We start from the raw sequence: 26,762 nt of genomic DNA on the forward strand, positions 1-26,762 counted from the left end.
GAAACTGAGCTACGTGGGGACCCAGGATGATTTTGCTTACAAAATAATTTTTATGGGATATTATTAGCACTGCAAGAAATCAGAAATAACCCCAAATGCCTAACAAGAGTGGATCAGCTCAGCAAACTAATATATCAGGATGATAAGAGAAAGTATGGCATTACGGATGGATGGTGGATTTGGGAATGAGGCCATTTGAGTCTCACTAACAACCTCTTAATTTCTTCATTTACACATTAAGAATAATTATATCTAAATTGCAGGATTGTCATGAGGATTAAATAAAATATGTATAAAATTCCTAATATGGTTCATGATTCGTAGTCATGGCAGTTAATATTATAAAGTATCACAGTGATGTTAAAAATAATAAGTATGTGGGGTAAATCAATGTAAAAGGAATAGATACGCAAACAATTAAATTACAAAGCATAAAATTACCAGGTTTGTACATTGACAAGGACGGGAAGTACATTTCGAATGACTGAGGTTAGCTCAATTACTTTCATGGATGCCCACAAAAAGAGAATGACCTCAGATTGAAGAACAAGTGATTTAGAATGAATATAAAAGAACATTAGGATTATAAAATGCTGAAGAAATCTATAAAAGAAAACATTAAAACATTTTCCTCTAGAGATTAAAAAGATCATTACATTGGTTCCTCATTTATTTCCCTGATTACAACAAAGATAATTTATATTTGGCTTTGATTGGTGTTCTTTGCCTTGAGGGATTTTCCTTTCTAATTGTGTTTATTTAGGCTAAAAGAAAACTAATTTGCATTCCTTGAACTCCTACCAATTGAATGTGGGTAGATGACTCAGAAGAATGCTGAACAGTTGGGGAAAATCCCTTTGGAATTTAAAAGGTTCTAGGAATAATCCAAAAAGTAAATAATCCGTGGAAGAGTTAACTGTACAGGAATTTGGTAATCTCCCAGTATCTCTTTTTTTAATTTTAATTTTTTTAACTGAAGCATAGTTGATTTACAATGGTTTAGGTGTATAGCAAAGTGATTGTTTTATATATATATATCTATATAGAGATATATATAGATAGATTCTTTTTCAGATTCTTTTTCTATTATAGGTTATTACAAGATATTGAATATAGTTCCCTGTGCTATACAGTAGGTCCTTGTTGTTTACCTATTTTACATATGGTAGTGTGTAGCCATCCCAACATCTCTTGCATCACCTCTCAAGAGAAAAGAGCCATAACATTGTAGCCAGGGATCTAATGTGTGAGACTGGGGAGCAGCTAGGGTCACTTTCCTATCCTGGTAAGTACCTCACTTCACAGTTAGTTCCTTTTCAATGTTATATATTATATGACACTATGCTATATTATATGCTATACTATCTTATATCATATCATATTATATTTTATAATTATTTTAATGCCTTTTTATAGGGCTTTCTTGACAATAGAATTGTGAAAATCCTATTTTCAGAGTAGTTGTTACAACGATTCTTGCTGCACTTTCAGGAAGTGAGGACAGTGGCTAGAGTGTCAGTGCCACTCATCTTACACTGAATAGCAAGGAAAGTTCCCAGGGAGTGAGGGGCAAGATGAAGACAGAGGCCTGTTATTTTTTGCTTACTGGTTATATTATCTCAATCTGCTTGACTTTCTGAATCTTATTATCAAACACTTAATTTCACAATAAAAACATGAATACATTATTGTTTTAAAAGTTTCAGATAGGTACTTGCAGAATTAAACATGAAAATCCTCTTTATTCCTTCCCATCAAATCTCACTGCACTCCCCAGTAATAACCACTGTTTACAGTTTGATGTTCATGCGATTCTATGCATTTACGTATACATACAGTCATCAATAGGGAAGCAGTTGAAACAACAAGGTCCTATTGTATAGCACAGGGGACCATATTCAATACCCTGTGATAAACCATAATGGAAAAGAAAATATATATATGTATAACTGAATCACTTTGCTGTACAGCAGATTAATACAACATTGTAAATCAACTATACGTCAATAAAATTTAAAAAAAAATAGAGGGGCTTCTCTGGTGGTGCAGTGGTTAAGAATCTGCCTGTCAATGCAGGGGACATGGGTTTGAACCCTGGTTCGGGAAGATCCCACATGCTGCGGAGCAACTAAGCCCATGCACCACAACTACTGAGCCTGCGCTCTAGAGCCTGTGAGCCATAACTACTGAGACTGCATGCCACAGCTACTGAGGCCTGCGCGCCTAGAGCCCGTGCTCTGCAACAAGAGAAGCCACCACGATGAGAAACCCACGCACTGCAACGAAGAGTAGCCCCCGCTTACCACAACTAGAGAAAGCCCATGCGCAGCAGTGAAGACCCAAAGCAGCCAAAAATAAATAATTAAATAAATAAATTTATTTAAAAAAATAGGGAAGCAGTTAAATAAATTAGAGTATACCCACCCCATGGAATACTACACAACAGTTTTAAAAACAAACAAAATATAGCCATAAACGTCCAGGTATGCAATGAACTTCAGAGCATGATATTTTCTCCAGTCATTCATAGAAGTACACATATGCCATGATCTATTTATTCAATATACTACTGATACCATTTAGGTTGTTTCCAAAACACACACACACACGTGCCTACACACACTGCAATATTCTTGTGCACGTTTTTTCATGTCCTATGTCTATATTTCTCTAGTCCAGATAAACAGAAGTGGAATTATAGGTTCAAAGATCCTGCGTTTAAAATTTTAATAGATCCTGTCAAATTGTCTTTAAAAAGTCTTTACTATTTTACATTCCCTCTAATTGTGTTTTAAGCATATCCTACTACTCCCCAATGAATGCTTACTTACGCTGGATATTATTTATCTCTTCAATTTTTGCCCCATAGACCAAGAGAGGGGTTGGGAATCTCATTATTTTAATTTGCATTTCTCTAATTTTAGTAAAAAGAACATAGTTTCCATGTTTATTGGCCACATATATTTCTGTGTATTTCTCATTCTTCTATTGGCCCATTATTCTGTAGGGGTATTTGTATTTTTCTTATTGATTTGTAGTAACTTTATATATCTCAGCTATTAATCTTTTTTCAATTTTTTTATTGACGTATAGTTGATTTACAATATCGTGCCAATCTCTGCTGTACAGCAAAGTGACTCAGTTATAGACATATATACATTCTTTTTTAATATTCTTTTCCATTATGGTTTATCACAGGATACTGTATATCGTTCCCTGTGCTATACATTAGGACCTTGTGGTTTATCCATTCTAAATGTAATAGTTTGCATCTACCAACCCCAAACTCCTAGTCCATCCCTCTCCCTGCCACCTCCCCCCTTGGCCACCACAAGTCTGTTCTCTATGAGTCTGTTTCTGTTTTGTAGATAGGTTCATTTGTGTCATATGTTAGATTCCACATATAAATGATATCATACGGTATTTGTCTTTCTCTTTCTGACTTACTTCACTTAGTATGATGATCTCTAGTTGCATCCAAGTTGCTGCAAGTGGCATTATTTCATTCTTTCTTATGGCTGAGTAGTATTCCATTGTATATATGCACCACATCATCTTTATCCATTCATCAGATATTAATCTTTATCAAGCAACTTGCAAAATATTTTCCTGTTTCTCTTTTGAATTTTAACTCTGATTATGGTTGTTTCCAGCAAGTTAAAAGTGATGCCATCTACTTTAATCAAATTCTTTATAACATTACAATTATTTCTAACAACATAGCAGAAGCTGAGGAAAAGTCTGAAATACTATCTTTTCAACTGAAATACTTCCGCTGGTGTTTTCTGTCCATTGGGAAGTAGTTGCCTTTTCTAACAGGGATTGAAGGGCAGAGAAGATATAAGAGAAAACGGATTAAGTAATAGCATGGAACAGCAAAGTTGAAGAGCTTTTTTTCAGTTTCTCTTAATCATTTTGTTTGTAACTGTACAGAACATCAGACATTTGCCATGTGCAAATGTATGAACAAAAATGACATTCTATGGCTAAATATAAAATACTTCTGAATTGTTTATCATTGAATAGGTCTCATATTAAATCTTGCCTCTTACTATCCAGATTGTTTTAAAAAATGACTTTATTTCTAATACTAGATGGACTTTTAAAACCAATACTTAGTCCCTACAATGAATATCCCAAGTAATGTTATGTTTAAATCGACATCCTTATTTCTCCTTTCTTTTTTTGGAAAATGCATTTCTTATGTTATCAATCTCTTAATGTTGTTTGTAAAGTACACAAACAAAAACCCTAAAAACTAAAATGGAGAGAGAAAACTGAATTAAAGTAAATTGGAGGGACTTCCCTGGTGGTCTAGAGGTTAAGACTCTGCACTTCCATTGCAGGGGGCATGGGTTTGATCCCTGGTCATGGACCTAAGATCCCGCATGCCACAGGGCGAGGCAAAATAAAATAAAATAAAATAAATTGGAAATATCCCCTTGAAACTTAATCGATGCAGCTTTCATGGGGGTATAAAGATTACTATGTGATCCAGTGAATTTAAGGAATAAGTTTGTTGTTAGGCAAAAGAGAAAAACCAGTGAGTATCATTTAGAAAATATTTATTAAATGTCTGATAGCATCAAGGAATGTATAACAAGGAGTATGATAGAACCATGCCTACCCCCTGTAGTTCAGCCAATTGCAGTAGATAGATAATTAGTGATCTTTGCAAATATATGTTTCTATTAGTTATGGTAAAAGAAAAGAATAAACAGGACCTTTTAAAAAGTTTGAAGACCTTGAACTTCATCCAGGGTGATATTGAAAATATTTAACAACTGTCAATGCTAACAACCAATCAAAACAGACAGTAGCTGGTCAGCCTGAGCACTGGCTGAACATTAGCCCTGGTTATATTAATTTAGGGATTTCCACTAGTAGTAAGTGGAATGACAGTGCAAATGCAGTCATTCTAAATAAATGTCTTTTTTAAGTTTCTGGTAACAGATGCAAAGTTAGTTTAAAAACATAAATAGAACATGAGAAAAACTTAGCTAGACTGCAGTATTTTAAAATTAATTTCTAGTGAATTTATTTTAGAATATATATATATATATATATATATATTTTTTTTTTGGTCCACACCGTGCGGCATTTGGGATATTAGTTCCCTGACCAGGGATTGAACCCATGTCCCCTGCATTAGAAGCACGGAGTCTTAACCGCTGCACTGCCAGGGAAGTCCCTTTAGTGAATTTACTTTATAAAATTTTAGTACTATTTTGAATAGGTAATACATTCACATGATTAAAAACATTCACATGGTTAAAACTTCAGAAGGTACAAAAGACTAGTCACCCAAAAGTGCAAGTTTTTGCATAGCCGTGTTTTCAGTTCTCTGAAGTGAAGAGACTATCAGGTGAGACTGCAGAGGAATTTGAGGAGGAGTACGCATTGCTCAGAGATGGGGACTTTGATCATGATGGACAATAGTCACTGAGACTGTGTTTCCTTTGAGGAAGAGTGTGAAAGTCTTTGTGCTAAGGATAGTCATATCTTGTTAGGTAAAAGCATGAAGTTGTTACAGTGTTCCTTTGGAAGTTTAAGTATATGTAGAGGGGTGTATATGGATGCTAAGAAGTTAAGTGGGTGAGCTGTGCTGGTTTCTAAGCTCGCTCAGATCCAAACCCACCCCATATTCTGTGAATATGGAAGGCTAGGGCTCCACAAACCAAATTTCTCCTTTGACGGTGGGCTCCCTGTTAAATACTGCCAATGGGGAGGGGTCACTAGAGGGAAACTGAGGGAGAAGGACCTCACTCCTTTCTGTTTCCTTGCTGTTCCTGGCACTTATCACCTTAGCTCTTCACCCTGGCAGTAGCAGTTGATTCCTGAATCCTGTTTTTTCCACACTCCCAGAACCATCATGCTTCCTCAGATATATCAGAATCAGCTGGCCATGATATCCTCTATTTTATTCTGTAGACGTCCCCTACAGGGATGGTCCCAGCTCCAGAGTCCTTTCTCTGGGCTCCTGAGGTTTCAGTGAAGCTGGTGGTAGCTACTTCCTGCATCTCTAGCTCCACGGTACCTCAGTGTTCCCTTTTTGTCTTTTCTGTCTTCTGGTATTTATTTAACCAGTTCTATTTATTAAATTATGTCTGTTAAAATAACTGGCATGATTTCTTTTTTTCTGACTGAACCTTAACTGATACATACAGAAAGTACCAGTCAGATTTCTGAGGGAATGAGCAATCGCTCATTACCTTATGTCCAAACTGAATTCTTTGGGCTCCATGATAACATAACACAATATAGAAGTAAGTATACTTTTTTTTTTGGGCAGTGTCACCCGGCATGCAAGATCTTAGTTCCCCGACCAGGGATTGAACCCACACCCCCTGCAGTGGAAGCATGGAGTCTTAATCACTGGAAGTCCCACTTTTTAATTTTTTTAAATTATTTTTTTATTGAAGTATAGTTGATTTACAATGTTGTACCAATCTCTGCTTTGCAGTAAAGTGACTCAGTTATACATATATATATCTGTATTCTTTTTTTTATATTCTTTTCCATTATGGTTTATCCCAGGAGATTGGATATAGTTCCTTGTGCTGTACAGTAGGACCTTGTGGTTTATCCATTCTAAATGTAATAGTTTGCATCTACCAACCCTAAACTCAGTCGATCCCTCTCCCTCCCCCCGCCTTGGCAACCACAAGTCTATTCTCTATGTCTCTGAGTATGTTTCTGTTTTGTAGGTAGATTCATTCGTGCCATACTTTAGATTCCACATATAAGTGATATCATATGGTATTTGTCTTTCCCTTTCTGACTGAGAAGTAAGTATACTTTAAATAGTTACCCATTTTCCAAGCAGAGCTCTTCTTTCTTCAAATACCTACAATAAATAAAAAAAAGAATGGAATGATTTCATATTTCACGGTTCAAAATACCCATTACAAAAAAGACATCATTAAAGTATCAATAAATATTGACAGGCTTTTCATTATATCTACTGAGTATAAAACAGATTTTGTACCTGAAAAGGTACTTTACTTATATTTTTTTAATATTTATTTTATGTATTTATTTGGCTGTACCAGGTCTTAGTTACGGCATACGGGATCTTCGTTGCCGCGTGCAGGACCTTTTCTTTTTTTTTTTTTTTAGTTGCGGCATGCGGGATCTAGTTCCCTGACCAGGGATTGAACCCGGGCCCCTTGCATTGGGAGTGAGGACTCTTAGCCACTGGACCACTGGGGAAATACCTTTACTTATTTTTAACTTGGGCAAAGTTTCTTTTTTCTCAGTTTCTCCATGTGAAATAATTCATCTTAAAGAAGAAATAATTTTTTAAAGGCAAGAAATAAGAAAAGCTGGGAATTCCCTGGCAGTCCAGTGGTTGGAACTTCGCGCTTCCACTGCAGGGGGCATGGGTTCAATCCCTGGCTGGGGACTAAGATCCCACAAGCCACTTGGCATGACCAAAAAGAAAAAAAAGAAATAAGAATGGAATTGTGAAGTGAAATCATTTTTGGAATTTGAAAGGAGATGAAAAAACTGACAAAGGAAAAACAGGAAAATGGAGAACCTCCCCCAAATACATCAGCATCAATAGTATAAGAACCTGTGAAATTTATGAGTGAGTGGCTCTGTTTTTATATTTCCATGAGTTCACATATCAGGGGGGTGTACATGACTTATATGTTTGTAGGATTAGAAACTTGCATATGTGTGCCTCTGGGCTTACAGCTCAGTGTTTATCTGTATAGGTTTGTCGTTATATGCTATTTAGGATAGAAACCATGTCTTAGTCACCTTGCAGTGCAGTGCAGAGTGCTGTACAGGGCATATTAGAGGGACTCATGTTTGCTGGACTAAATGAATGTGATTGTGACAAATGAATATCCTTATGAATGTATCAGTACAATGTGAGTGTATTTCGAAACTGGTTTTTCTGAGCATCAGTCATTTGTATATTTGAATGAGTGAGGAAGGGACAACTAATGTGAGAATGTTTGGCGGAGGAGGGAGTTCTGGGGAGAGGAAGTAAGAGACAGCAGTGAACAGATGTGAATGTCTCTCTCACTCCTACACTACACCCTCTGTCAGCTTTCAGAATTGGGCCTGATGTTTTTCCCTTCCTCTTGGCACTATCTAAATTCTCTCACACTGTTAAGATCATTCCTATTTGGAAAGTAGCACAGGCCTATTTCTTCCCTTTTGTGGAGGAGGATGAGGCGCTGGCTTCCTTCTTCCAACAGATACATTTTCCTTCCTTTTTCAGACTCTCAAACTCTACTTTCAAAGGGCATACGACACGGAGATTGAAATAACTTGTTCAACAACAACCTCAAGGCCTGTAAAATGTCATCTTTGCTACTAACCACGGAACCTCATACATCACAGGCAGACACTTTTTATACTTTAGAGAAGAAGAAAAAGAATACCATTCTCGGTTTCCCTGGTGGCGCAGTGGTTGAGAGTCCGCCTGCCAATGCAGGGGACACGGGTTCGAGCCCTGGTCTGGGAGGATCCCACATGCTGTGGAGCAACTAGGCCCGTGAGCCACAACTACTGAGCCTGCGCGTTTGGAGCCTGTGCTCCGCAACAAGAGAGGCCGTGATAGTGAGAGGCCGGCGCGCCGCGATGAAGAGTGGCCCCCGCTTGCCACAACTAGAGAAAGCCCTCGCACAGAAACGAAGACCCAACACAGCCAAAATAAATTAATTAATTAATAAACTCCTACACCCACTATCTTCTTTAAAAAAAAAAAAAGAATACCATTCTCCCTTTCCCCCTAATTAACTGCGACCTGGGCTACTAAGACCCTCAAATAACGGCAACAGATAAACTCAGAATTTCTAAATGAAAATAGAAGAGCAGACTTCCCTGGTGGTCCAGTGGTTAAGACTCTGCACTTCCACTGCCAAGGGGGTGCGGGTTTGATCCCTGGTTGGGGAACTAAGGTCCCACATGCCCCAGGAGCGGCCAAAACAACAAAACAAAACAACAACAACAACAAAAATAGAAAAGAACCTAGAGAATACAGAAGACTGAAAAATCAGGATTCAAATATTTCCTGAACCCTTCTCTTGTGTCTAACCAAATCCTATCAATCATCTAATTCCCAGCCCAAGTCCCTGGCACCAGCACGTTTCCGGCACCCGCTGACCTCACTCCTCCCAACTCCTCCTCCACTTGCAGCCCATGCTCCACCTGGACTTTCTAGGGTTTGCTATTGCCTGCCAGGTGATTCTGTTCATTTCATCTTCCCGTGTAGATTACAACCACTTTCCCTTCTATGCTCCACAGGCTCCACGGCAGGCTCTCAACAAACACCTACTGATGGAACAACAACAACAGTTTCAGATGTCATAGAATTTTAGAGCTAAAAGGAATCCTAAGATCTTTTTGTTCAATCCCCTGATTTTAGAGGGGATAAGCAGAGGCCCAAAGAGTTAATCATTGGTTCCAGACTGTCTGTTCAGCTCAACTCTATACTTGGTTCCTCCCTAGATCCCTGGTCTTCCCTATCCTGACCTCCAGCCCTACGTTCTCCTTTTTTTTTTAAAGCTTATATTTAGTTGGACAGATTGATACATGTGTTATTTATTTAATTTTAAAACTTATTTGGCTGTGCCGTGTCTTAGTTGTGGCATGTGGGATCTTTGTTGCGGCATGTGGGATCTTTAGTTGTGGCATGTGGAATTTTTTGTTGCAGCATACGAAATCTAGTTCCCTGACCAGGGATCGAACCTGGGCCCCCTGTATTGGGAGTGTGGAGTGTTAATCACTGGACCACCACGGAAGTCCCAGCCCTATATTCTCAGTGAACCGCTGCTCACACTTTGGCCTGACAGTGGGAAGAAAAAAAGATTAGATCCAAAGACCACAACCTCCTTTCAAAAGGAGGTTGGGATGACCATCGTGGTGTCCAATGGTAACAGGGGGCATTGGAAAGAAAGGGGCACTGACTTGAAGGGGAGAGGAGAGTCAGCAAGAAGGTGGCAGGAAAGGAACAGGGTGGGAGCTGGAGTGTTTAGAGAGCCAACAACCAAGTCTAAGCAGGATCCAAGCAAATCCAGTTCTTTACCGAAAGGCATTTAGACCCAAGTGGAAACTGATGAGAGTAAAGGGGGAGAGGAGAAACACCAGACAAACTCAGATCTGGTTCTGACTCTGCCCTTGACAAGAAATATAATTTGGGACAAATTATTTAATTGTCAGGTCCTCAGTCAGACTCAGAATCATGTATTCTCTGGTTTGGAGCAAGTCTTCCTTCCAAGGATTTGCAATGAGGTTTTACATCTTTAAGAGCTGGGAAGGGGGTGGAGGGATAAATTAGGAGTTTGGGATTAACATATACACACTACTCTATATAAAGTACATACCCGACAAGGACCTACTGCATACCACTGGGAACTATACTCAATATTTTTAATAACCTGTAAGGGAAAAGAATCTGAAAAAGAATATATATATATTTGTATAACTGAATCAGCTGGCTGTACACCTGAAACTAATACAGCATTGTAAATCAACTATACTTCAATTAAAAAAAGAGCTGGGAAACGTATCGCTTCAAGTGGAAACGTTAAAGTGGGTCTTCTTTCCTTGCAGAATGCTGTAGTCTGTTTACATCACAGTTTACTCAGAGCCTGCTGTTAAGTCAAAATCCCACGGTTGTTATTTTAGTCTGTTGGCACTGCAGTTCCATATTTTACCATGTGACATCATTAAAGTTAGGAATAAGACATTTCGGGGCTCCTAAATTATGACAGATGTATGGTAGTTAGGTGCTTTTTCTCAGAACACCCTTTTAACGTGTACTGTACTACACGTGCGAACCATACTCAAAAAGAAATGTTGATCATTTTCAATTAAAACGCTGGATGGCAAAGAAATACATACTTTTAAAACATTCCTTCTCTCAAAGTTCACAATACCTGAATTATTTTATAATCTGTTATATTTGGCTAAACTGATGATGCTATTTTTTTTAGTGTTTACATTTGAATTCAATGTTTACATTTGAATTCAATCTCTATGCTTAAAGCCTGCTGTGAAGTTAAAACCCTGTGACTTTCAGTCTGAGACAGTTACGTATTTCACATTTTACTACAGAGCAGAAAAAAGGCAAAATTAAAAACCAAAAACAGAACCTCAAAATTACGCTGATCATTGGTGACAAAACGCCCTGTTTTAGAAATACAGAGTAGCCCTTGAAGTTATTGTATGGACACCTTCTGCCGAGCTGTATCCTTGGCCATCTATTTTTAATCCTTTTCACACAGTCAGAATGTTAGATCTGGAAGGGACTTTTGAGGTCATCTGACCCAACCCACTAATTTTCCAAAGGAAGGTAGTAAAGACCAGAGATATAAGTGACTCACTGAAGTCAAGCAGGAGATTATTAGTACAGCTGATCTGGAACCTGTATTTTCAATTCTCAGAGTTTTTGTTCTTTGTTTGCTTTTATTTATATTTGTTTTTTGAATTGTTTTAAAATTTGAAATATTATTGCACTGTATAAAGTAAAAACCAAAAACTCTTCTAACAGACCTCCCTCCCACCTTCCCATGCCATCCAACTCTTTGGGGGAAACCACTATTAATAGTTTGGTATATACATATCCAAATTCCACGGTGTGTCTATGTACATTAATACACAGACATATGGGTATATACACATGCCAAGATTTTTTAAAAAAAATTTTTGGGGGCCACACCACGGCATGTGGGGTCTTAGTTCCCCAACCCGGGATCGAACCCACACTCCCTGCAGTGGAAGTCCGCCAAGATTTTTTTAAATAATTTTACTCCAAACTAGAACCTAACTAAACCAAAATAAAGCAATTTTGGAATAAAATGGGAGTTCTGAAAAACAAAATAAATATCATCTTTAGAAACTATGAAATTTGACAACAGCTCTTCGGGAACCAAGATAAGGCTGTGTCATGCTTGCTATGATGCGCGGCCCAGATTCCCCTCCAGGATTGAAGGATTTATTCCCCCCAACTGTTGGGAGTGCTGCTGGCAGACAGCCGTGAGCTGGAGAGATCTGCCCTAAGATCCCATCCACTGAATGCTCAGTGTGGAAGTATAAAGGCCAGGCCCCCTGATGCAATGCAAGACTCTGAAGGATCTTCGGGGTGTCCTACAGGGTCCATGGAGGCCTTGTTGCAACTGCCTGACAGCCCAGCTTCTTCCTCTGCCCGAAATCTACATCCTGTTCTTCCCTCCCCACACCTCCCCAGGTATGGATCCCGAGAGCCTTCCCCCATCAACGCCCTACATGCCAATCTCAGAGTCTGCTTCTCCAGTAACCCAACCTGCAACAGGCAATCAGACAATCAGACAATCAAGATACATTTTCTCCATGGCTGCTAAATCGATGAAGACTTCTCATTTTTCAAAGAAAATTTCTGAAAATCAAGACATCCAACGAATACGTATTTCAATTCAAGTCACTTTTTCACGTGCGTAAAACCTTTACAATTCTATGAGAAAACGTATTTCAAAACTAAACACTGGAGTTTCTGGGGGCAGAAAGCAGAGAAGCTGCTATATAAACTGTTGGAGAACTAAGAGCATTGCAAACAGGTGCTCAATAAATAATTGTTGAGCTGAATTAAAAAAGACTGTCAATAGACTTGCTTTTTGCTCCTGGCTGGGTAAAGGCTGGATTTCTCTCTCTGCTTCTCCTTTTGTTTCTCCTCGTGCCTCCTTTTTTGTTTTTCTATTTCTCGATCTCCTTTCCTCACTTCCTTGATCTTTTTCCTTTCCAGTATCTCTCCCTTTTACTTCTCAGTATTCCGATCACTATGTTGGTTCCTCTGTCTCTCTCCCAAATTTGCTCATGTTCTGCATCAAATGAGTAGAACAGGAAAGTCCTGAGCAGAAGGGGTCAGGATGGATGCTCCAGCTTTGTCAGAGCAATTAGCATAGTTGTTAGTTCAGAGAGGCAAAGGATCAAATCCAGGCTAAGGAAGGAGAGACGTGGGGACAAGAAGGTCAGAGTCAATGAAGGAGGTCTCAGTGAGTACAGTTGACCTCTGACTCCATTCTTTGTGCTTCAGGAAACACATCAGGCTCTGGAGATGCAGAGAGAAAAGACAGAATCGCAACCCTTAACACATTAGGGTCGGGACTTCCCTGGTGGTCCAGTGGTTAAGACTCCATGCTCCCAATGCAAGGGGCACGGGTTTGATCCCTGGTTGGGGAACTAAGATCCCGCAGGCCGCACGGTACGGCCTAAAAAACAAAAAAGAAAAATCATATAAAAACACATTAGAGTCAAGTCGGTAAACAGTCATGAGAGGAAAGAAAAGCAAGGGGGATTAGGCTTCCCCGAGAAATGACATTTCAGATAACTCTTACAGGAGGCCGTGAGGAGGGCACTACAAAGGCGTGGAGGGGATGAGAGAGCTTGGCCCAGATGTAGGATGAGAGGAGGCAGAGGCAGGGCTTGAACTGTGATGCTGGTTGAGTCAACTCATGAAGAGTCCTCAGTGCTATGTGTGGGGTGGGGGTTGGAATTTACCCTTGGGAGCAGCGTGTTATCAGTCTTACTTAATAGGATTAGTTAATAGGATTAGTTTGGTACTTTAGAAAGATCATTCTGGGATCAGAAGAGAGGATGGATTGCTAGGGATAGAGGCAGTGAAACCAGTTGGGGGGGGTTACTACAATGTGCCAGGCAAAGGGTGATGAGGGCGTGAACTGAGAATGTGGAGCTGGAGGTACACAGTGAAAGGAGAAAAGGGGTCCGGATGAAGAGACCTAGGAGGAAGACCCAGAGCTTCAGAACGAATTGCATGTGGGAGTGAGGCAGAGCAGTGGCAGACACTCCTTCCTGAGCTTCTCACCGCCTAAATATCTTGAAATGCCAGGAGTGCAAGGTCCTGACTGCCCTTTTCTTGGGCCATTACTCCAGGCTGTGCTGGCAGCAAGGAACCTTGAGGGGTGAGGTACTAACTCCCTTTAGAACCAAGAGCAGCCTTGCTAATGCTCAGTATCGAAAGCAGTGGATTCCCTGGGCTCCTTGTTCCTCAGCTGTGGTGCAGACCCACTGTGTGCATAGTATTTATCTGGGTCTCTGCGTCACCCCTGTGGCACAAGGTGGGCCAGGAGAACCTGTGCAAACATGATGCTCTCGCCCCTTGCTGCATTGTAAGAAAGTTCTTTGTCTCTGACCCAAGCATCTCTTGTCTTCTACTGTAAAACAGTAGTGACTTTGCCATAAGTAACAGGCTAAGTTATTAGCTTGTAAGATGGGGAAAACCAAACCCTGGACCCAAGAGGGAGAAGGAAGATTTGCAGCTTGAGTGATTTGGTGTAAAGTGATGCCCTTCCTTAGGGGGAGGAACTGGTGTGTAGGAGCAAGTTAATGAGGTCAGTTTTATTGATGATCGTAATTTACTGTCAACTAGATGTGGTCCTTGTATATAAGTATTGATATAGGAGCTCACAGACCTGTTGGAAATTCTGCCCCTAATTGAAGCAAGAGTAGAAATCCCCAGAGGTTGGCAATCTCACATGCCCACATGATACCCAGCTGTCCACACTTGCAATGCTTTTTCTGGTGTATTCTGCTGGCACCTCCCCAGAACGCAGGTGGCAAATAAACTTCTTAGGAGAATCCGAGTAATGTGAGTAATCAGCTGACATTGACTCATTTTATTTACTTGGTTAAATGTACAGCTTTATCCAGTAACCTCAACTCTAGCAAGAAAACCTATTTTTGGGGGAACTCCTCACACATCACCCCCTCCTCTTTCATTTCCGGTGGTTCCTGCAAAGAACCAGTGATAGAAGGGAAAAGGCATTTGGGGTGAGAGAGAGGAGGAGTGACAGTGGAAGAAAGAGCAAATCTAAGACCTTTCTTTCTAGGCAGGAACTCTGTGTCTACTGCCAACCCTGGCCATGTAGCAAGCGTTCAGTTAAAGTTTCTGAAAAAGTCCTTCATTTTGTTTTTTTCATCCATTACACAGTCCTAAACAATTAATGTTTATATTTTGATAACCAAGATTTTAATACTATTTTTTCTTTAAGGTGTGGACCCAACTGATAAAATAGCTCTTATCACTTACCCGGTTATTCAAAAGCTGATGGTTTAGGGGTGTCCAGGTACTCATCTTTGCCTGCATTTTGGGACCACCTATGTTTTTTGGAGGTGCAAATGCCATCATGAAATAACTGGATATTCTTCCATAAGAAAAACTATACCTGTAGAAGAAATGAATCATATAATCTTCAGAATACTAAAAACACTAATACCATATAATCTTTTAGTACGTTGGGACCAGGGAATGGGAGGGCTAACATTTATTGGGAACATTTTATATGTCAGGAACTTTTATGTTTGCTCAATTAAAACTCGTAACAGGGCTTCCCTGGTGGCGCAGTGGTTAAGAAACCGCCTGCCAATGCAGGGGACACGGGTTCAAGCCCTGGGCCGGGAAGATCCCACATGCCATGGAGCAACAAAGCCCATGTGCCACAACTACTGAGCCTGTGCTCCAGAGACCGTGAGCCACAACTACTGAAGCCTGCGTGCCACAACTACTGAAGCCCGCATGCCTAGAGCCCATGTTCCACAACAAGAGAAGCCACCGCAACGAGAAGTCCGCGCACCGCAACAAAGAGTAGCCCCTGCTTGCCGCAACTAGAGAAAATCCGTGCACAGCAAGGAAGACCCAACACAGCCAAAAATAAATAAACAAATAAATAAATAAATAAAACTCATAACAATCTGGTGAGGTGGTGGGTTTTAGCTCATTTTACAGATGAAGAAAATGAGGCTTACTGGAATAATACTCTCTGCCCAAATTTATACAGACAGTAAGCGGAGAACTGGAAATCAGACCCAGGTCTATTTAACTCTGCTTGATTTTCATTGAACCATGGGAGAAATCCAGAATCTCTCCTAGCTAAGAACATACCATATTGGCCAGAAAGAAGAAGTATTTATAAAATCACAGTGCAATATGAAAACACTCTATCTTTGTCCCTTGTGACCTTCTTCCTCCCCTCTTATCTTTCTGACATCTAGGTAACAAGGGTTCTAGCTTGATACCATATTTAAGAGGTAGAATGGTACAACAGGTAAAGCCAAGACTTTGGATACAGACAGATTTGGGTTTAATGGGGGAAATGTGCTGTTTTTAGATGTTCAGTACTAAATATGTCTTCCTTCATTTGATTAAAGCACTCTAGTTTCCATTAGGAATTACTTTTCCCTCATTATTTAGAGTCTGCTCTGTTGGTTAATCAAGGTGGCCTCCCCCTCCCCAGTCATGAGACCAAGCCAGGCCAGTTTACTTTTTGGGGGGGGGGGCTGTACCACTCAGCTTGTGGGATCTTAGTTCCCTGACCAGGGATTGAACCCAGGCCCACAGCAGTGAAAGAGCCAAGTCCTAACCACTGGAGCTGCCAGGGAATTCCCCTAGGCCAGTTTACTGATGGTGGCTTATCCTTACTTTACAGCTGAGGTGGTCATTCAAAGTACCATAGGTGCTCTGAGCAGACTAATAAGCTGTTATTGCTGCCTCAACCTTCGGAAGCCCCTTGTCCTTTCTTACTCATTTTGTAAGCCAGCTGATACAATAAATCAATCTCCTCTTTAGCTTCCATTAGCTAGAATCTATTTCTGTTGTTGGCAACCAAAACTTTTTACCTTATACAGTTTGGATCCTGGTTCTAAAACTTACTAGCTGTGTAACTTTTTGCAAGTTATTGAATCCATCTCAGTTTCCTTATTTGTAAAATAAGGGTGTGCATATCTACCCTCAACTGCTGTTGCAAAGGTTTGAGAAAAAAGGCTCAAGCAGAATGCCTGACAGATGAGTGGTCTTGATACATAGAATCCCTGCAGCCTTTCTTAGAACTCCCTGTCATTTACAGAGTGCCTCAAAGCCTGTCCTTTAGAAGCCCACAACAAAATATTTTAAGGTGAAAAATATTTAAAGCAGACTGATGGTATTTTCAGTATGTATCCTCCATGTTTTTGCTTATTTGTGCTTTTCTTCCTCTCTGTAGGTAGATTTCATATCCAAGGAAGTGGTGCTGAGTGAGGGGGCTAGGACTTACTTGCCTGCTTGATCTCTGGGCTGCGAAAATTACAGCAACAAACACTGGACACCTCTTTTAAAAAATATCACTAGTGTTTAGCTGATAGAGGATTCCCCAAATGCTAGATCTGAAATTTTGAGGCTCTCACTTGACATGTAATATTCTCTCTCAGGTTTAAGTTAGAGCTGAAGATAAAGCCAATGTTTTAAAATCTCAGGGTTTTAAACAGTAGACAGTATCTTCCTACAGTTTTTTGCTGTCACCACTCCACTGGCATAAGGGGGCTCAGATCAGTCCTTATATTCTTAGCTCCAAACAGCTATGTTGCAAAAGGTGTAAGAAATGATTTCAGTACAGTGTTATTAATTGGCAGCTATAAAAGTATACGTGAGCGGGCAAATTATAGGTACAAAGCATGGTCACTGAATCTAGATCTGCCCAGTTAAAAATCACATATTTCTTTTTTGTTATTGTTATTTATTCATGTTTGACCTTTCTTCTCTTTAAACCAATTGGTTTTTTCTTTGTTTTATTTTAAATTTTTATTTATTTATTTTGGCCGCTCTGTGCAGCTTGTGGTATCTTAGTTCCCTGACCAGGGATTAAACCCGGGCCCTCGCAGTGGTTAAGAATCCACCTACCAATGCAGGGGACACAGGTTCGATCCCTGGTCCGGGAAGATCCTACATGCCGTGGAGCAACTAAGCCCGTGTGCCACAACTATTGGGTCCGCGTGCCACAACTACTGAAGCCCGTGTGCCTAGAGCCAGTGCTCCACAACAAGAGAAGCCACCGCAATAAGAAGACTGTGCACCACAACGAAGAGCAGCCCCCGCTCGCCGCAGCTAGAAAAGGCCACACTCAGCAACAAAGACCCAATGCCACCAAAAATAAATAAAATTTTAAAAAAATTCTATAAACCCAGGCCCTCGGTGGTGAAAGTGCGAACCCCTAACCATTGGACCACCAGGGAATTCCCTAAACCGATTGTTTTCAATTTTTTTTTTTCAGGGCCATAAAACTCTTTGAGAATATGATGAAAACTCCTGCTGTAAGCTGAGAAACTCTCTCTCTCTTTCCAGTTTGTGTAGGAAACAATCTGACTGATTCTAGGCACAATTTCTGATTAGGACAAAGTAGCTTTTCTAGGGCCTCCCCAAGGCCTTACACTGGTTGTTTTCTTTGTCCTGGGTCCTCAGAGCTAGAAATTATTTGAATTAGGCTTTCTTCAAATCAACTTGAGGAAAGTTTGGTTTTCAGGAGATGGGCCAGGCCGGGAGAAAGACACCTCTTGGTAATAGTCTTGCTGAAGCAGGCAAATGGAGGTGTCCTGCTCTGTCTTTTGTCATTATCTTTTTACAGTTTTTCCTCCTCCATCCATTCTAGAAGATGGGCACCGTGCATATTTGCACACCCACACCGGGTCACAGTATAGACCACTCAGACACTTTTATACAACATACATAAAAATAACAAGACAAAGCAAGTTGTCTTCCCTCCTTCAACATACAAAGCTTGCTGTTGCTTTTTTTTTTTTTTTCGGTACACGGTACACTGTTGTGTCCTCTCCCGTTGCGGAGCACAGGCTCTGGACATGCAGGCTCAGCAGCCATGGCTCACGGGCCCAGCCACTCAGCGGCACGTGGGATCCTCCCGGACCGGGGCACGAACCCGCGTCCCCTGCACCGGCAGGCGGACTCTCAACCACTGCGCCACCAGGGAAACCCACTGTTGCTTTTTTATGACCTCTTTTCCCCTCAATGGCTGTTGTTGAATGTTCATCTTTAATTTTTCTTTGGATAAAAAGGAAGAAAAAGGGCTTATGGCCCTTGCCCCCAATGTGTGGTTCTAGTTCCATGTTTAAAGGCAAAGATAGTTCCTCTGGTAAAGTTCCAGTGGCCACGTACTTCCAATCCCATCTTCTGAGCCATTCTTCACACTGTCACCATTATTCAACTGCACTAAGGACCTTATTAGGCCTGTATTAGAGGTACAAAGACGAGAGTCTTGGCTATAATGGAGCTAAAAGTCTACTGCTAGAGAGGTTTCTTTTTGTGTTTGTTGTTTTCTTGACAAATAAAAAAGGTATATATTTAAGGTATACAACGTGATGTTTTAATACATGTATACATTGTAAAATGCTTACCACGATCAAACTATTTAACATATCCATCACCTCCCATAGTTACCGTTTGTGTGTGTGTGTGTGTGTGATGAGAATACTTGAGATCTACTCGTTTAGCAAATTTCAAGTATACATTATTATTAACTATAGTCACAATGCTGTAGATAGGGTTTCTAGAACTCATTCATTTTATAACCAGAGGTTTGTACCCTTTGATCAATAGCTCCCCATTCCCCCCCCCCCAACCTTTGCTAATCACCACTCTCCTTGGGAGGTATTTTTTAAAAATACCTGTCATTTTTCAGCTCAAAAACCTTCAGAGGCTTGATAATGGCTACAGAATATCCAGGCTTCTTAGCATGCAAATCTAGGTCCACTATGAACTTACCTCCACCTACCTTTTCAGCCTCATCCTCCTTTCTCTCCCTTCATGCACTATCTGCCCAGACACACTGAACTTCAGATCACAGAACATGGTACAAAACTGATGCTTCTTTGCTTATGTGGTTTTCTGACACTGCTCACCTGAATCCTAATCTCAGTAGTACGTACGTAATGGGTGCTCAATAAATATTTGTCAACTGAATGAATGAATACAACAGTGGAGGGGAGGCGGTTTAGGGATTAAAACTAGTGGAAGGGAAGGATAAAACTCAACATTAGGAACTGACCACTGGTATTAAACTCAGGACGATCGGATTTTTATTTGGAGTTTACAGAGTGGAAGAGGATTGAGTTTCTATACTAACATACATCTCACCCATTGTACATTGCAGTATCATCAGAGGAGATCAGATATTATCAGGAAATTATCAGGAAAGAGGGTATGGTTAGACTTAAATACGAATTCATCTGATATTCAACTAGGTAGAAACAGAAAAACTATAATACCGTGCAAAGAGCTAGTGCTTGATAGGCATAGAAACAATTATTTGTTGGTTGTTAATTTCAGAAATATGAAGCATCTGTCACTTGAACTGCAGCTGAAACGGAGCAAAATGTAACTCCCGGAGGGCACTGCCAAGGTTTGTGAGAGACCCAGGAGGATCTGAGAGAGGAGCTCTCAAACGAAAGTCTCCATCTTTTTCATGCACTGCCCACTGCTCTCACCTCTTTTGGTTCGTCTTTCTCTTCAAGCCTCTGGCGCTGGTGTTGCCATAGTTGCTGTTTCTTTGACTCTGTCTAGCCCCCACCCCTTCCAGTAGTCCAATCACCGCCTATAAATCTTTTCGCTGGCATCCGGGGTCTCTTAGGCAACAATGTGTGGTCTCTTGATTGGCCAGGAGATCCTGGAGGGCTGGCTCCAAAATTCGGCGCATGGATAAAACGAAAAAGTGTGAGCGCCAAGAGGGTGGGAGGGACTGCAATCTCCCAATATAATGCTAGTACGAAGATGCAGCCGATCCCGAAATAAACAGCCTTAAAAGCCCTCATTCAAGACGTGTGTTCCAAATCAGGCCAACCTACTGAGCATGCCCAGTTACATCGTTCTGGTCGCTCCAGGGTTCCAAAATGTCAACTCCATTTCTCCGGGTTTTAAGAGTGGCCAACAGGTAAAAGAAGGTTGGAGGAAAAAGAATTCTAGAGAGGTTCAGTGAAAGAATAGCACCTGCACACAGGAAGTGGAAGAACGTGGGAAAACTGCCCAACACACAAACTCGCAAATGCTTCAACATGACTTTTAATCTCTTGGATTAAAGAATTCAGGCCTATTGACAGATACACCAGGGAACCAGCAGATGGCATGCCTTAATAAGAATAGCTCCAAATTTGGGAAATTTTAGGATCGGTCTAATTTAATTAAATTTGTGGAGTATCCACCATGTAATGAGAGGCGGAGTGAGAATGCAAGGATTAAAAAAGAAATCTAATGAGGAAGCCTGGAAAATGCAATGTAGAAATAACTACTGTAAGGACCACAGTGATAACTACTGTGATAGAACTATAAACAAGTGTTAGAGAAAAACAAAACATTCAACATTTCAGAACGGAGCTTCTCTGGTAAATGTAAAGCAGTTCTTATGGGCAGCAGCTAAACAAACAAACAAACAAGACTTTCTCACTATCTAATATTTCCTAAAATAGATAAAAATGTACTCCTATGCAAACAAATGTAAACTCTATGTTTGTAACGTTTCATAGTTTTGAAATAGGCAGCATTTGTATATCTCCCATTTAAAAAGAAAATGAAAAGTGAAGCTCATAGAGGTTGTTGCTTTCCGTGAGTTGACAAAGGATCAGTAAGTGGCCAAACTGAAATTAGAACCTAGGTTGTCTGAATTCCAGCCTAGTGGTTTTTCCGCATGATCAGGTTGTATGTAAAATGAATAAACAAAGCCTTTTTGCAGGGCCAGAGGCCTGGGGGAGGTAGGTAGATGCAATACTAAATTACCGTGTATTACCAGTTAACATGTATGGTTTCAAGACGGGTTCATCCAGAAAGAGACCAGTTTTAACAACATGCTGGGAGAGTGCTGTGTCTCTGTGAAGTTCCCGCTCATTAAAGATTTTCTACTGTTGGTTACAACATTGAATGAAAGAGAGATGGGTTTAAAGAGAGCAGAACACTTTAACCCTGTTAGAGCTGAATATTTTTATCCATGAAAATAAGGTCCCTTTCTTCGATCCTCTCAACCAGCACCCTCTAGAGCTGTGTTCATGGTGAGCGCACTGGCTCAATATCCTTGATAATTCAACATTACTTTTAAATGAAACATTTCAACCACAAAGAAAAGTTTAGAGACTTGCCTAAGAAACACCCTGTCTCCCCACAGAGATTTTTAAAAATGTTAACATTTTGCTTCCTGTGTGTGATTAACAGTTGAAGCCCCTTTTGCATGCTTCTCAGATCTCATTCCCCACCCTGCTTGCCTAGAGGCAACCACTATCATGAAATTAGTGTGTAGCCCACTAGTCCACTTTTTATGCTTACTGTACATACATGGTTGACCTCATAAACAATACGGCGGTTTTAGAGAGCTATCATAATTTACATATCTTGTAGTTTGGTTTTTCCACTCTGTTCTATTTCTGAGATGTGATCATGTTGATATATTCAGTGATAATTTCTACATCATTCCCACCTCCCGGTGTGAACCAAGATATGTTCTATGCCTGACAGCTTCAATGTGTCCGTGTGTAAATTGCATAAAAAATGTGCTAGCAGCACATCTCCAGAAGATCTGCAGGTACAAGGGATCTGGAAGTACCTGAAGCAGGTCCACACAGATTTTCACAAACGCTCTTAGCTGCTTCACTCACCCTCAGTAGAGGCAGTGTTGGCTCCACAGGACACAATGACTTGACAAGAATCAGCCTAAGGATCAATACTACTTTCTTTTTTTTTTTTAAATGTTACTGCACGAGTAGTTATTTATTAACGAAATTGAAAATGTCTCTTCAGATCTCTTTTATGATGCGCTTTCCCATAGCTCATCTTCTGACATTCAACTGTATTTATGGCTGTCTCAGCTCAACATTTATTTATCATTTAGGGAACACCTTTAAAAAGATTATGTTAAAATATACGAACCAAAATTTACCATCTTAACCAAGCGTACAGTTATGTTAAGTACATTCATATTGTGGGACAAGATCAAAATATTACTTTAAGTCCTGTGTGCTACCAGAGATCAAAATGATGCCTGTGAAGTCTAGGTTGAAAACGGACGAAAAGGAAGAGAAAGGTAGGTAAAATAATGTAGGCAAAAGGAGGAACAGTTTTGGCTTGAAATGAATCCAAACTCAGCCATTAAAACGCTGTGTGACTTTGGGTAATTCATTTAACCTTTCTGGACCGTTCTTTTTCGCGTCTGAAAAATGAGAGGTTGGGTTTAGATGACTTCTAAGAAATCTTTCAGTTCTAAAATTACTTATGTAGAAAAAGCGAGGAGAAACGTTTCCTAAGGAGCAAAATATGGGGGAATGCCACTCATCATCCACAAGCTCCACCTGCCCACTAAGGTGTTGGTAAAGAAGATATAAAATGTTCATGGGCAGGTATCCTGTCTGCTCTGTTGTTTCAGCCTGGAGCTCTGCAACAGGCCAGTTGACTACCTCCACCTGAACCCAGTGCCACCCTCAGCAGCTGGTGACCCGCCTCTTAACCATCTCCAATTCCCGGGTCCCCGGGGGCACCCTGGTTCTCAAAACAGGTCCTGGTAGTCTCGCAATACTAGCATCCCAGGGTTGAGAGATGAGAGTCGCCGCGCTGTCTCAGCAGGGAAAAGAGGGATGGCTTTGCAAAGGGGGTTATTTAAGAAAAACGCTTCCACAGCTCGGAACGACACCGCAGGGGGTAGGAGGCGCCAGCACCACCAGCGGCTCGAAACCGGGAAAAACGAGGCGAGCGGAGCGGGTATCAGGCAGCTGGGCTCAAAATGGGAACGCTCGGCCGCGCGTGCGCAGCGCGCCTGCGCCGTGCGTGCGCGCGCGCGCTCGCTCCGCTGGCCGCGCGCCCCGGCGCTCGCGAAAGCTCGCGGTCGCTTTGAGGCGCGCGCTGGCGGTCCTCCTTCGCTACGTTTACCTGAGGGACCCGCGCCCACCCACGGCCGGCGCCGCAGCCCCCCTAGGAGCCCGGCCCCGAGGTGTGAGGTGAGTCCCGGAGCGTGCAGCTCCCCCGTCCGGCTCAGCGGGAAGAGGGCTCGGGGAGTGTGGGGACTGAGGAGGTGCTGCCGCGGCTGCCCGCTCCTCTGTCTAACCCTATGCCGAGGAGCCACCAGCAGCCCCGGCAGCTCCTCCTCAGGGATCGTTATTCTCGTCGCGGCCGAAACAAAAGCCTTGGGTGCCGGGCTGTGGCGGGGTGTCTCGGAGCTTCTCGGGGTGGGCGGCGGGCCGGCGGGGCGCGGGGGAGCGGGGTTTGGGGCTGGGGGTTGAGGCGGACAGATGCCCGCGGACAGGATTAACCCTCGCGGTCCCGAGCTCGCGCCGGCCAACCTGTGCGAGTGTGGCCCGCGTTCCCTCCGCGCCGACCCCGGCCCAGCCCTTCGCTTCGGTGGGCGCCGCGGGGGCGTGTGGCGCTCCGGGGCCGCCCGGGGCGTGGGTGGAGGGCGCGGCCGCCGGCGGGGAGGACAATGCACCGAGGGCTGCGCGTCGGGGCGCGGCGGTCCGCCCGAGACCCGCGTCGAGGCTTCCCCGGGCCCGGGCGGTGTCTCAGCATCTGACCGGCCTCCTGTTTCCAGTCCTAAAAGTTGTTCCCTCCCCGCCCTCCAGTCAGTTCGCAAAGTCTGCTGCTCCCTCCTCGAGGCTTCCCCCGCTGCCCGCTTTGATGCTCCGTGTGTTTGCCTTGGGGTACCGCGGGGCAGTTCATCCATAGCCTCTGAAATAAAGCTGCTGTTAAAATATTTCAAGACGTTTTAGCAGCTTCCTAGAGGCTTTTGAAGAGTTAGGTGCCTCCTCAATAAGCGAAAGAGAGACGGCTGCTTCTTTTTTTTTTCTTTTCTTTCTGTTTTCCTTTTTCTTTTTTTTTTTTTTTTAGAACAAAAGCACATGCCACTAATTCAGGCATAGGAGTCAACTTAAAGTTGCAAAATATCTGCTGTAGGAAAGAGGTCCGGTTTTTGGCCCATAATTAAAATGAAAATTTGAATTTTGGTTCCCTTCTAAATTTAAAAGGATGGAGCAGCAGAGCAGACTAGCAGCTATGGAAGTGGATAACTGCTATATAAAAACAGCCAAACAAGATCTTATTTTATAGAAGTAGTTCTCATAGACCTGTCATGTTTATTTACAGGAATTGGGTTACTTGGCAAAGCCAGTACCGCAGGAACAAGGAAACAAAGACTTGACATTGGGGATGTTGCCTCCCTCTTCAGCCTTCTTTTAGCCTTTAGCGGTGTGCTGACAGTCAAAAGAATAGATAAATCAGTAGTTTTGCGTTTACTCCTCAAGATAATGCTTTCCATCCGTACTTTTAAGCAAATCAATACCATCTTTTTCCTCCAGGAAAAAAAAAAAAAAGCATTTGCTTGAACTACCTACCAAACCACAGCATAGAGGTAATAAGACAGGAAAGTGGTGTAAAAGCTTAAGGGGGCAGGCTTGCAAGGATAGAGCTGAAGATAAAAGATAATTGAGATGCAGCCCTTCTCTTACCGGGTTGCCTTTTATTTAGTGCAATAACATGTTCCTCCTCTACCCCCCAAGGGCTTTGAAACTATCAGGAAAATAAGAAGGTGATTAGTAAAGCCTACCATCTCTTTCCTCCTACTTTTTTTTTTTTTCTCATCCACTAATATTCTCTACCTCCACATCTCTCTTGAATCTACCACAGTGTCCCATTAATAAAAGAAGAAAGGACCGTAGGCGCTTTCATTCCTTTTTTCATCTTAGCTACTATATTCCTCTGAGCTTTATTCTGTGCTTTGAACATTTAGGTGGCTTTTTCTTGGGAGTCCTATAATTGAGGTATTTGAAATAGGGAGGGTTGAGGGGAATATAATAGTAAAGTGCACATTCTTTCTTTGTATAGTACAATGTGAAAGCTTCATCATTGGGCAAAGAGGGGAGTTTTTAACTCACAATAAGTCCTCTGTTTCCCACTTGACAGGAAAAAAAAGTCTCTCCCCAACTTAAATTTCATATTTGTTAGTAAAACTATGAGATTTTATACTGAAAACTTATTCTGAGCATATTAGTTTGTTGATGTTAGGCTGCTATTGACTTTATTTTCTTTAAGAGACAGGTGGTAGGAAACAGTTCTTACCACATCTTTACCTTCTTTTGCAGGGGAGAGCAGTGTTGGCCTCAGGTTTGTTTTTTTTTTAACCCCTAAAACTCTAGAATTAGGGCTGCTTAAAGCTGCAGCTGCCCACGTAAAGAGCAACAGTGCACATGAAAAGCAAGACTTTGAAATATGTTCGAGAGATTGTTCAGTGTAGGTTTGCGAAAAGATGTGTAGCAGGGTCTTGAGGAAAGAAATGAAGGTTTTTAATAGTGGCATTTCCATAAGGCTAGGAATAAATGTTTAAAGAGTAACAACTCTTCATTGGCTAGGAAGCAATTTTAACTGACTATTGCATCAAAAATGATGGATCTCTCTTTGAATTCCAATTTGTTATACTGAGGACTAGCGACAGTTTTGGTGGATCCAAGGAATGCACTGCAAATGAAGGTTGAGATAAATATAACTAGGCTAGTCGGCTTAAAAAAAAAAATCCTGGTCCCCAAATTTTATCTCACTGAACTAATTTTATAGTCAAAGCATACAACCATGCTAAAGGGAAAAAAACAAAAATCAGGGGCTTGATATTAGACCATTTTCTGAACAAATTTTAATTGAAAAGGGAAGCCAAGGCTGGAATGTCACCTGATTTTTTTTTTTTTTAGTCCAGAATATGGCTATCTTTTAACTTTCCAGTTTTGTTTTTAGATTCATTTTAAAAGATCTTCTGCTTTCTCTAGCCTTAAAAGTAATGTATAATTTGTAAAATGGACTGGATTTTGATGCCTACCATTCATTTAAATTTTGAACTTAGATGTATTTGTTTTTCCTGTTTGTTTTTCTTTCTAAGCCATATCACTCAGCACACTGGAAGATTAGATTATCCATTGTAATCAGTAGATGACAAGATGAACTTTAAAAATTACAGAGATGAAGTAGGAAGGAGATACTC

At 41.3% G+C, this 26,762-nt stretch overlaps 2 protein-coding genes across 2 annotated transcripts in view; one reads left to right on the plus strand and one right to left on the minus strand.

Moving 5' to 3' along the window:
• Positions 1–20,336, minus strand: part of FBXO16 (F-box protein 16) — a gene marked incomplete at its 3' end in the record, with an annotated part of 55,475 nt that extends 35,139 nt beyond the window's left edge. Inside the window, 3 exon segments of the mRNA XM_082842648.1 lie at positions 6,812–6,847; positions 15,044–15,179; positions 20,260–20,336. Coding sequence (XP_082698774.1) covers positions 6,812–6,847; positions 15,044–15,142 — 135 coding nt within the window. The 5' untranslated portion in view covers positions 15,143–15,179; positions 20,260–20,336.
• A 3,332-nt stretch (positions 20,337–23,668) lies between these two features.
• Positions 23,669–26,762, plus strand: part of FZD3 (frizzled class receptor 3) — a gene marked incomplete at its 3' end in the record, with an annotated part of 92,620 nt that continues 89,526 nt past the window's right edge. Inside the window, exon 1 of the mRNA XM_082842218.1 lies at positions 23,669–23,742. The remainder of the gene's footprint in view (positions 23,743–26,762) is intronic.

The sequence above is a fragment of the Leucopleurus acutus genome (genome assembly GCF_964270905.1).
Source record: "Leucopleurus acutus genome assembly, chromosome: 7".
NCBI classification, from domain to species: Eukaryota; Metazoa; Chordata; class Mammalia; order Artiodactyla; family Delphinidae; genus Leucopleurus; species Leucopleurus acutus.